The sequence below is a fragment of the Montipora foliosa genome, chromosome 12, assembly GCF_036669935.1.
Source record: "Montipora foliosa isolate CH-2021 chromosome 12, ASM3666993v2, whole genome shotgun sequence".
NCBI classification, from domain to species: Eukaryota; Metazoa; Cnidaria; class Anthozoa; order Scleractinia; family Acroporidae; genus Montipora; species Montipora foliosa.
In genome coordinates this window covers 19,752,367-19,764,866 of record NC_090880.1, presented here as the reverse complement: position 1 = coordinate 19,764,866, position 12,500 = coordinate 19,752,367, and the positions used below count along the sequence as shown (strand labels likewise).

The following is a 12,500-nucleotide window of genomic DNA, read 5'->3' as shown; positions in this document are numbered from 1 at the left end:
ATAAGTCCTGCGTGTATAGAAAAATAAAAAAATAAGTATTCCCTTGGATATCAAAGATATCTATTTAGGTAAATCCAATGAATTACCAAGCGGCGACAAACCCCTTTCACCAGTTCTCTGACTCCACCAGAGAAACGGCGCGGCGATCAGACCTTGCTTGCCATGCCACATGCTATAAAGGGGCTTTGAAGCCCACGACTTGGGTTAGGGGAGGGGTGAGACCTTGTGATGAACTTGCACCCCATCCACGGGGAGAATAATTACAGTAACTCCTAGTCATGTCGCCTAATACCACATGGGATCCAGGATAAGCTCCCCACTCAATGGGCCACGTAGTCTGAAAAAACTCACCATTTTTACCTCTTACAGAGATTAATGGGCTTGGTTTAAGGGTTGCTTTCAACAAACTTGCAAAAAAGAGCTTGACTCTAGAATTGAACTTGTGCCTACAGTTGCGTCACTGACACACATCCCACGGTCCATGGACTATGACTCACCCAGCAACGCCAATTTTTCACTCTTGCTTCTATACCAAGATAACCTATTGAACCTATAAATGCATGTTCATTTTATTACCATTTTCAGAAGGTGTGCCATCAGAGTCACCAAATCCTGATGAAGGAAAAAAAACAGTAACACACGGTCAAGTGGTTACAATCTTTATAACATCAGCATTACTTTAACTAATCCCTGAATTATGGCAGAAGTTAGTTAATACAGTTGAGAATAACTCAATAACTTTCAAGGCCATGTAAAGGACCGCATTTTGATGATTGTATGCTTTTAGGCAATCATTTTCAAACATCTCCACTTTCACCTGTCCACACTAAGGCCATCTGTCGTGGTCGTGGACTCAGCAAGGGCCATAAGTTCATTAGCCTTTGGCTATTAAGGGTGCGTTCGATTGACCCTATTTAGCTCTATTCCGGAATAAGAATACCTGGAGCAATGATTCAAAACGATATGTCTAGTGGTTTGAAGCAACAAGGATATGGCAGATATGTTTAAAATAGCATTTAGCGGTTGTTTGACAATTTTAATGTGAATCTCCATAAAAACGAAGGATTTCTAACCTCTATTCCATGTATTCCTATTCCGGAATACGGTCAATCGAACGCACCCTAAGTGTAACCCTTGTAAAAGAAAGGCTTCACTGCACGCCCAATTATTTTGATATCCAACATAACATGTCTGTTTAAGTCGAAGCCTTGGCTACCTATTTCCAACAATAAGGCAAGGGTAAAGGTTAGAGTTATTTTTATCTCAGGGCAAATGCAGCTGTTTATCCTCACTTAAAAAGAAGCATTTGGGGGACACTTTGTGACGTTAAGTGTCTGTATTTTGAGAGACCAGTGATGTTGAAACTGGGGAGACTTCGTGATGCTTATTGAAATCTGTGTGCATTTCTGGACATAATCTGAAACTACCTGTAACTAGAAAACTGGCACAACTAACCATCCTTTCTTGCAATCTAAGTGAGTAGATTGTGAAGGGTGTAGTTTGACTAGATATGGCCAAAAGCATATTTAAGGTGCCTCTTAGGTATGATCTCCAGGCAAAGCACCAGTCAGCCAGATCTAATATACATCCAGGTGTACTGTTGACGTAATTCGGAGGACTGGGAAGAAAATTTTTAATGCTGTATTCCACAACTGTGCACGGCTTTAGGTGTTGTTTCCAAACTCCCTGCAGTATTTCCATCGCCAAAACTCAACAGATCATTCCGTGTCTACCACAATCATTTCCTGTTACTGAATGAACATTCAAGTAGACCTGACGCGCGGTTGTGGGATACGGCATTAAAATTTTTCACCCCAGTCCTCCGAATTACGTCACCAGATCACCTGGATAAGATCGTGGAGCTAGGAGGCCTGGACATAATGCTCACTACACCAGCCAAACTCCTTATGGCACACAGCAGAGGATAACCCCTTCACTGAAGAAAAAGAAACCGTCAAGTTTTTACCTTTGGGGAATTGCAAACTCTTAGATGTCATTGTAAAGGCAGTACCGGAGTATAAACCTATAACCTCCTACTGAAAAGTCACGTGTGCATTTTTAACTTACCACGATAATCTATCGTTATGGCATGGTAGCCCCAGGAACTGAAAAGCTAGAGAACAGATAAAAATAATATATCACAATTATTTCATGGGAAACAATACTATCAGTTTATATACTTGAAGGGAGTGGGGCAGGGGGGGGGGGGGGAGGGTCCGACCTTAACCACAGACAAACTAGCTAAGGGTACTGCTAAGTGCTTTGTTCAGGACAATTTTCTGCAGATGCAGAAGTCTCATGAGGGAGATCTTTTCATGACCTTTGCAACACAATCTTCCCACAGTAAGATTAATTTTTTGACCTCTCACCAAGAGTTAGTCCGCAAACGCAGACGTATTTCCTGCCATTGTTTCTCTTCCCCTACCCCCCAGACCACTAACTGCAGACCTTTGGTTAAGAAATGTGTAACTGACACGAACTTATAATAACAAAGGCAGGTAACAGGAAGTCTGACTCGTGGTATTCTTGGTTTTAACCCAGACAAAAGAAAACGTTGCAGATTCCAAGTGGGTTACGGTGACATTAATTGGCTGTAATGCAAAGAGGAAGATTTAAACACTGACCTTGCAGAGTTGTACTCTGCAATCTTCACCTCTAGGAAACAAACATACTCACGTGTGAACTATTTAACGTACAGGCTACAGGCCATTCTCTATTTATCGGCAACCTTTAGACCTGACGTGTGTGTCACAAAAATTGCATTCTTAAACTAGTGAGCCTTGACTGCCATTTTCTCCTTGATCCAGCTTTCTCAAGATCTTAAAGTTAGTAATGGCAGACCATTAAATAGGAAAATTCCAGTTAAAATAAACAGGTGTCTGTACATATTGTGGAAATCAGGCTAGGCATGGGAGAATCTAAACGGCAAACATGAATATCATTTTAATTCAAGCGTAACAATTTAAACCAGTCCTGCAACCTTTCACTAGGGACTCCAGAAGAAACCAATGAGAAAGTTATCAAAATTAAAAATAGTAAATCCACTTTATACTACATACATGTAACTCTGTAACATCAGGGGTTCTAGACATTTTAAATAGATGGGATCTAATTATTATTGAGGCCTTTCAAAGGGAAAACCTAGCAAGAGACATTATTCTAAAAAATGGCAACAAAAGACTTCTTGAAGATCAGTGGCAAGCATCCTGGACACACCACTATGTTGTTACACTGTACCTCGTCAGAAATACTGATAACAGAAAGTTATGGTAATGGCAACAATATTATTGTGACTTGGAAGGCCTCACTATAAAGCATGTGGAATACATGTACACAAGGTAATATTTGTAATCTCCGGGCCCCAGTTGTTCGAAGGGTGGATAATGCTATGCACTGGATAACTAAATTGGTTTTGCTAGCAAGTGTTTATCCACTGGATAGACTGTGATTTAACTGTTGGATAGCATTATTTACCTTTTGAACAACAGAACAGTGTGCCTACCTTGTATGAGCATTGCCATGAAGATACAGAATAACAGGTCTACCATCTTTGAGGTGGGAATGTTCATTGGCTTGCGATGAATCTTTTATCTCAGGTGAATGTACAGATGGAATATCCCTAGATGACAGTTTATTTTAAAAAATTACGGATTAAAATTTAACTTACCCAGTGCTAAATACATGCATGTACACACTAAATTTCCAGCGGTTTCACATACACAACTGCTGGGAAGGGAGATTGCTAATAATACAACTTTTTCCTCCAAAGTATGTGATTGCCTAAAAAACAAGTTGCACCCTCTTTGCATGTCACCAACTCTCAATGCACAAAATCACACTTTTATAATTTTGTCAATCAGTTCTCATATCCATTTTGACTGACAAAAATGATATTAAGCACTTAAAATTATACCAACTCAGATGTCAATCATACTGTATGAAAGGTGAAACAAAATTACTCAAAAATAGGCCTTTTCCAACATATTAAAAATTTTCAGCTCAAACGTGAGGTTTAGAGGACAAAGACAAAGAAAAGTGGATGATATGCAAATATTTTGTCACATTTATTCCAACATGTTTCTATTGTTTTTGTCCTCATGGACTCACTATCAAGCTGAATATTTGATATTTCGAAAAGTACATGAAGGCTTTAGAAATAGTCCTTCAAGAAATTGTTGCTTTGGTCTTTTGATGAATTTTCCTTTCATTTTCAAGAAGTTAAACACAGAGATCTGATGGACTAAGGAACATGCTGAAGTAGAGCATTATTTTCAGAGGTAAATTCTTGAAAATAGAGGGCAAGCTGGAGAAACAGAAATGCAATTACTTTGAAGTGTACATGTTACACAAAAATTACACCAGTCCCTTTTGGTACGTGGTGCACTTACTAAAAACAATCTATGGAAACACGAAAATCAAACTTACCATGCTCCTAATTTTCCAGCAGAACCATCAATATAAAAATGAACAGTATTTACAGGCAGACCAAAAGAAATGGGATCTGACAAGTTATGAAATGGATTTTTCACTTGGTATGTGGAGAAAGAAAAAGAGAAAATTAGAGAAAATTCATTTCTGAGTTGATTGTTTTAAAAAAAATGAAGACCAAAAATTCTTTACTTAATTTATGTTACTACCCAATGAATCGATACAAATTTATTGCCTAAAATATATGTAATTGTTATAGTCCTGAGCAAACTAAGATCTTGACCCTTTATCTTGTAAGAGATGCCCTATTTCTGGTCACAGTGTCTCTGTTAGAGCAGGGGAAGACATTGCTTTCTCAGATATTGGTAATAGAAAGCTAATAGAAACTCCCTCTAAAAATACAGGCTGCAGTTAATATTTTTTTGATTAATTTTTATTTTTAACTGCTTTAGGTAAATTATACCCACCAATATACCCACCCCCTCTAGAACGCTTCTTACAGACATTTCATACTCCCCAAGACTTTCCTTTTTCCTCCCCCGAACTTGAACTTGAACTCCCTATCTGGATCTGCCGCTCAGTCTCTTAATATCCACTTGACCATACAAAGTAACTCATGCAAATTCCCCATAATAATTTATAATTAAATGTTTTATTATTCATCCCAGGCCACTCTGGGTCCAAACTTTGATTTATTCACATTTGGACAGCAGGGTCCGGTTGTTCGTTTGAAAGCCGATTAACTTAATCCAGGATTAGCATAAACTTTTGTTTCTTGTTTTCAACTTTTTGGTGAAAGTTTCATTTGCTTATTTTTGTTTTTCAAGATCAACTTCTTTTAATGTAAAGTTTTGCCGAATATCAGTGTTGAACAGCATTTGGGAGTAGTCTGGGATTAGCGTTAATCGGCTGTTGAACAACCGGGTCCAGAGCCACATGTGGCATTTAATCTACATATACATGTAGCAGTGACAAAATGGCGGAGTCACGCCAATGCACGAGCGTTCACTGAATGAAATTGTTTTCTACATGTACGGAGAATTACAGGTCTGGAATAGAAAAGACTCATGATTTTTACAGTAAGGCCAAACATTTCTTGAAAGAAAAAAACAGAGAAGAAACTCGGCCTTTCAGGAAATTACGATCGATCTAAGCCAAAACAATTACAGACTGAAAACATCAGATGATAACTCAAAAGAAATGGGCTTACAGCAACAACAAACTCTTCAGAGGGAACATCAAGAAAGTCGTTCAAAATGGGAGCTGTTTCAAATCTTTCCCAAGTACACAGTCGAATTTCTCACAGAGGATACAAGTATGAAAAAGAGGCTTTAAGAAATTATGCAGAAATCAGCCAGAAAGTCGTTAACACACTCGTCAAAATGTACTCATTCCATTAGAAAATGCCCACCAATGGCACCAATGGCAGCTCCAACATTCCTCTCGTTGATAAAGATCGACTGCACAGCTAAGATTATGTATCTAACCATACATGAAAGCTATAACCATTCAAAGTAGCAAAGTAACCCAAATCAATAGGCTGAGCATTGACCCTAATCACTAATCACTAATCAATTTAAGGAAGATTTACCAAGTTAAAAAACTAACTTAGTAGTACTGAAATGAAAAATTACCTCAAAGCATACATGCAATTTCTGTAGAAGCAAACTAAGATCTCTTAAAACCTTTTACTCTTTATGGGATACCTTTTTACAGGTTAAATCATCTAGCATTAGCCAGAGGAAAATCAATCAGTGTCAATCTTAGAGGTGGAAAGACAAAGACATTTGCATAATTTCTGAGATATTGCTATCATAGAAGGAGTGACAACTCACAAGGATGTAAATATATTATAAGCTCCCTCGCAGCTGGTGAAGAATACATCAGTATAACACAAGCAATGTAACACAGAGTAACTGCTCCCAGCACAATCTTGACAAAAGCCCTAAGTACACATGTATATATAACATTAAAATTTGATTGGAACAAAATAATGCAACACGATAAAATTCTAAAAAATATTTTGGGTACTTTTCTTTAGGAGAATCCAAGACTGGATTTACATGTATGATCTCAAATCACATTGGATACTTCATTCCCAAAAAAAACAAAGGACCCGAAAACAGATTTTTCTGGCGTGGCAGCCCAATTTCAGCCGGTTAGGATTAATGTAATTTGTACATGTATCAAATTGAGGTTCTGCGAAAAATTTTTGACTTTCTATAAATTTCGGGTACATTAAAGGAAAAAATAGCACTGAAAACACACCTGAAACTTACTTTCACAAGACTATCACTGGCCAATTTTTTCAAATAGGTCTCCAAAAAAAACGCACGGATTATGAATTCTTAAAATCCGGATTCAGATCTGATCTAATGAATCCACTCTCCAAGTGGATTCTTCGGATCAATAATCCATTTTTTGATTTGAGTATTAAAAGAAATGCAAAATCCCCTTTTGGATACAAGAATCCAGATTTGGATTTTCCCAAAGAAACACACCCTTTATGATTATCTTTTAAAATCATGATGACTTTACTTTAGTTTGCTTTATTGTATAATTATTTGAACTATACCGCTTGTAATATATAATAAGGCTCACCTATTTTAAAGGGGATGGGTGGATTTAGAGAGGTTGTTAAAAGGGGCATAGTTTTAGAGTGGAGGTAGAGGTTGTTACCCATGATTGACTACTGAACTGCTTCGGCTCAATTGACAAGTAAAATCATCTGGCTTTGAAAAGAGTAAATCTGCAAAGAGAGTCCTATGTGATCCTCCCACTCATCTTATAATTACTATTGTCTCTCATAGACACCTGAAAAATTTAGGTGGCCCCAACAGGATTCAAAACCTATGACCATTGTGATCCTGTTGGAGGTAACTGAATTTTGCAACTGTCTATAAGAGACAACGTTGCTTAAATCATCCAGTAAGTGGCGGTGTGGATCACTTCTCTCTTTTGTCTATAACCAGGGGCGGATCCATACCACTTTCCACCATTTTACTGAAATCAGTCAGAAACACACTCAGGAAAGGGCACTTTAGAGAGTTAAAATCCCTGGACCCCCCGAGAAACTTTTTTGCTATTTTGGAGACCGGTCATCATTTATCCTAGATCCGTCCCTGATAACCTGCACTTCACCCACAGAGTAAAATCTATTATTAAGGATGGTGCCTACTATTGTTATTGCGCATAAGTTCTGCACATCTCGAGATACTCGAGTTTCCTATCGGTGATGCTCACTATCAAATACAGGGATATTTTTGCGAGGTTTAAAACTATCCGAATAAAGTAGATCTCAGTAAGTAGTCTTGGTATCCAAAGAGAAAACTGGGGTTAACCATGCATTTTTGAGAAATAAGTAAGCTTCAATTTGAGAAAGAACGCCATACATTGCTTTGTATTTTAAAGCTTTTTACAATTATTATACATGAATTATCTTGGAAAAATGCGTGGTTACCCCCAATTTTCTTTTTGGATTTCAATGACACTTGTCAAGATCTACATTTCCTGCATAATCATAAACCGGGACAAAAATACCTTTGACTTGGCAATGAGTTAAAGAATATTGAATGTTAATAAAAGTTGATTTACAATGAAAGGTGGAAAACAGGACTACCCATGTAAAACCTCTCAGAGAAAAGAAACACAAACACAGGTCAGAGGTCATTCTATACTTTAGCCTTGTTTCGCTACTTCCGTCTCTTTCTTCCAAAGGGACAAATTAATATGTAATTAATCTGCTAATGACATCTTCAAGAGGGGAATTCCGTTTTACACAGCTAGCGAGCGCACAGAAAAAAAGTTAAGTTTTTGTCACTTACCAAAAAAATGAAATGAGTCCTAACACAAGGGACAAAAGTAAACTCCTGTGTGGAACATAAAACGCAAAGACAAGTTCAAAAGCTGAAGTAACTTTGGCTGTTTCTGCACGCACGAGAGCAAGCTTCGAAGTAGAGGTGGACCGGGAAGGTTTCAGTTACCTACGCTGTTGCCTCTTATGTACAACAGTTACATCTGAATTTTGTTCTTGAGCATGATCAGAACACCTCGTTCTAGAACCGGCGGTTCTCTTTTTAACTCCTTCGGACATAACAGCGAGAAATAGTATTTTAGGTGTGTTGCAAAATGCCAGTTTGATTACGGATGTTGTGTAAACTATCCAGAACCCGTCGTGACCAAAATTTCGGGGAAACTGGAAACTAGCTAAATCAACATGGCGGACGCAGGAGTGCATTTCGCTTCGTGGAAACCTTTTTGAATTTTTGCCCTTCCCTGACCCGATTGAAGCGCAATGTTTGGTGATAAAGCTCTTGAGCTAGTGAAGGAGTTAAAAAGATCCATGGATGGCACTTTACCGCCATATAACGTAAGATATTATTTTAATTCTTAACGCCTATTTTGGCGGGAAAATTAAGCTCAGAAAGGCCATTAATTTTCATCCACTCCAATGTCATACCTCACAATCTCCCGATTTCTTATATTTAATGCAGAATATTATTACAAAAATCGGCAAATCTACATAACCCCGGCATTATTCTTTTTTTGTCTTGCATCCGTTGTTGGAAATTTGACAATCTTAGCTTATTGACTTCCAGGCCGGGTTGGGGAATATGAATGATTTCCACGAGGGAGGGTTGAGCAATTTCATTACACTTGTCTCGTTGCCTGTTTGTGACAAATTAATCAGATCAAAGTTGAGACATAGACATTGTCAATACCCCAAGCATTTTACTCTTTGTGACTCTTTCCAGAATGTCACTCTTTCCAGAATGTCACTCTTTCCAGAATGTGGGAACTTGATCATCACCACAGAGGGATTGGGAATTTGAGCATGGAGGCTTGATTTTATGTAGCATGTCTCAGTGATTGCATGTTCCTCAATGATTGAAGAAACAGACCTCCACATTTTCCCAGATGGCCTTTTCCCCCTCCTTCCCCTTTTTCACAGCCTTTTAATTCCTGATTAATGAATTCTTTTTTGCGGCACTCAAGGAGGATCTAGTGAGGCAAGTCTTGGAGGAGATGAAAATTTTGTTTGAGCAGAACCAAAAAGAAGTGTAAGTTTAATATAATGTTACTGAGTTTAGTTACCATCCCTGTATTACTCTTCTTCTTGAAGGGGACACAAGAATCTCTTCTCTCTAAATTGACCTGGGACAGGGGCAGATCTAGGGGGAGGATGCAGGGGGTTCCCCTGCTACGCCATACGTGAGAGGTGCACCCCCTCCTAAGAAAGTCCTGGATTGGCCCCTGTGAGGTTGTCCTCTATTATTATCCTGGGATTTGGTTCACCTTTACCATCATTCAATAAAAAGAAATATGCGTAAGACTTTGACACCTTATGTAATTTATTTAAGTGTCCACTATATCCAACTCCATGAGTCTATCGGTTAAGAAGGTATTCCTACAACCGTTCAAGGCATAAGCACCTTATTAATCAATAAGTTCTTTTATGATAATCAGGGCTTTGACAGTGGAAGGAGAAACTGGATTATTTTCAGGAGTGCATCTTCGGCATGCCAGTTTAGAAAGAAACAAGAGATGTCTTCTGTCATACATGTAAGTTACCAAAAGCAGAACTTCTGTAGTGTACTATGATAACTTGAACTGTTTTTCTCTCATGTATTCCCTGCTTCTATGTGACTTTTAAAAAGCTACAAAAATGTGTATTTTAAATCTCTTATTTTCTTCATAAGTGTTATTTTTTTATGATTTCTCCAGATACAACAGGATGCTTAAAATAAAGAACTTGAGATGGGAATTTGGAACTGTTTTACCTGAAGAAATCAAGGTAATTTGTGTGAACAAGAGGTAATTACATTGCTTGATGAGTTTGGTTGCTATCTTTTCCCAGAGTATACCTTGTAGTCACTATCTGTCTTCTTCTTCTTCTTTGTCCTCTCTTTCTCTAATCCTACATTTTTGTGGCGAAGCCCCATTAAGTTTTTTTTTCATCAATAGGGTCAGTGGTTTTCAACGTATAACAAATCTCTTGCAACATACATGAGGACAGTGGGCCTGGACCTTACACAGGTACAAACTTTTTAATCCTTTTTTTTCCATTCATAAATATCGACCTCAGTAGCAACTTTTCTCTAATTATATCTTATTTCTAGGACATGAAGCCACCTAAATCCCTGTACATAGAGGTATGGTGTGACTTGGATCTGTTTAGTCGGACATGATGCTGTAGTTCAGACAGCCCAAGTATAAGTCGTCAGTCATTTTGTTATAGTAATACCTGGACTATGCCTTATTCTTAGATGTGATTCTTATGATAAAACTCTGATGGAGGTAATTACTCCCCACTGGTATATTAGATTAGTTAGGTGGCTACTTGAAGAAAGGAGTGTGTTAACACAACTTTTTCTTCGCACTTTGAACATAATGCATTCAGTTTGAGGTACACAATTTCTGATCCCTGTCAGGACACAGTTGTTGAAGAAAAATACACCTGGAGTGGTGGCTGGGAGAAAATGCTTAGGCCATTGCATGCAGACAGCTCCCTTATGACAAAAAAAGGAGACGGTTATCCCTCCTGACTCCACCATCTTCACTGTGACTGGTGTCCATTAAAAAACTGGGGTTAACCCTTTGACGTCCAAAAACCGGCCGAAACCGGACATACTTAGTATTTTACTCTGTCTAACGCCAGGACGATTTTACTCGCAGTGGGGGTTACCCCTGGGAGTCAATGGGTTAGAATCACTCACTGTACCTTAAAACTATTGTCCCCATTAATTAAAGTGCCAAGATTATCAAATCTTGCCCTTTACCAAAAATAACTCAAGGTAATCTCTTTCGCCCTCCTCTTCATCTGGAAGATAGATCCTCAGAATAAGGTAGCTTCCCTGGGGCATCTCTCTTTTACAACCCACATTTAGCTCCACCTCTTGGAAACTTTCATTTCAAAATACCTTCAAACTGAAGGAAAAAGGAAATGGACAAGGAAAGGAAAACATAAGGAGCTGGAGCACCTAAATTTTGGAGAACACTGGTCAAAACTGAAAGTTAACAATATTATTAATGCAAATCAAAGGTCATGAAATGCCCTCAATTAGATGCATGAAATCTGATCTCGAAATTTCGACAGGCTTGCAAAGAGATCTTGAAGTCTCGTTTATATTGCATTTATTTTGGTGTTGAACGTTTTGCAATGTTTTTGATCTTGGCCCAGGTTCACAAACAAGGGGCCCTTGGGCATCTCAGCGAGTCTTTGGATTCAAAACTGTTGTCACACCCCCTAATTTGGTGCATTGCTGGACATAAGTGAAAGGCCCAGGTGACTCAGTGTCCAAACCTGGCAATAAGGTGATAGACGTTTTTATTTACTTTAAAGGTTCGATGCCCTAGAAGTACTATTGGTGAGTTTGAAACAGAGGAAGGAACTGTTGTGTTATTGAAGAAGAAACAGTCAGGTATGCAATTTATGCGGTTGTGTGGTTATGTACATGTATGGGACCGAAGCAAGAGGGCAAAATTGCTGGTATTAATCAACAATTTTGTGGTGTGTATGTGTTTGTTGTTGTTGTTTTTCTTGTTCTTGTTTTGAAAGTATCACACTGTTTTGTGACTTTTTATGTATTGTCAAATCTCAATGCTGGGGCAAATTTAAAAAGATATGTTTACGTGAGAGCAGGGCTGTCAAAAGAAAACCAGCTGCCCACTTTGCTGACTCTTCCTGCTAGTCTACAACTCTGTTTGGTACTAGATATTGCATATTCTTTATTTTTCACTTTATCCTATCTTTGCCTGCCCAGTTAGCCAATGTTACTGTTTGGGATTAGGTCTGTTGTGTGCACTTAGGGAGTCAGCAGCTGATATTGTATTGGGCATGGCCGTAGCCAGAAAAAATTATAATTATGACTGAGGCAATGTCCATTGTTAAACTCTCTCTTTCTAGGTGTTTTAGGTGTTTATGATGAGTACATTTTAAAGAAAACACTGAAATCACCTTTTATTTTCAAAAAAAATCACGAAAAAAAATGACTGAGGCAAGTCCCCTCGGTTTGCTTCATACTGGCTACGACCCTGTTGGGAAGCCATTGATCTGACAAGAGAGCATCAAT

At 38.3% G+C, this 12,500-nt stretch overlaps 1 protein-coding gene and 1 pseudogene across 3 annotated transcripts in view; one reads left to right on the top strand and one right to left on the bottom strand.

The window, feature by feature from the left end:
• The window catches only part of LOC137979509 (lysophosphatidylserine lipase ABHD12-like), a 21,688-nt gene extending 13,118 nt beyond the window's left edge, over positions 1–8,570 (bottom strand). The window contains exons 1-9 of one of the 3 annotated variants that reach the window (XR_011118352.1): positions 8,412–8,568; positions 8,253–8,297; positions 6,264–6,373; positions 4,426–4,528; positions 3,503–3,619; positions 2,625–2,655; positions 2,068–2,113; positions 577–612; positions 1–7 (exon numbers count right to left, since the gene is read on the bottom strand). The exon at positions 1–7 is cut by the window's left edge and continues 87 nt beyond it. Coding sequence is in view for 2 of the 3 variants with exons in the window: in XM_068826778.1 (XP_068682879.1) it covers positions 1–7; positions 577–612; positions 2,068–2,113; positions 2,625–2,655; positions 3,503–3,619; positions 4,426–4,528; positions 6,264–6,373; positions 8,253–8,297; positions 8,412–8,521 (605 nt within the window). In the remaining variant the exon portion in view is untranslated. Of the gene's footprint in view, positions 8–576; positions 613–2,067; positions 2,114–2,624; positions 2,656–3,502; positions 3,620–4,425; positions 4,529–6,263; positions 6,374–8,252; positions 8,298–8,411 lie in introns of all 3 variants that reach the window. The other 2 variants (XM_068826778.1, XM_068826779.1) reach the window with 2 other exon arrangements.
• A 62-nt stretch (positions 8,571–8,632) lies between these two features.
• Positions 8,633–12,500, top strand: part of LOC137979277 (DNA replication complex GINS protein PSF1-like) — a 5,192-nt pseudogene continuing 1,324 nt past the window's right edge.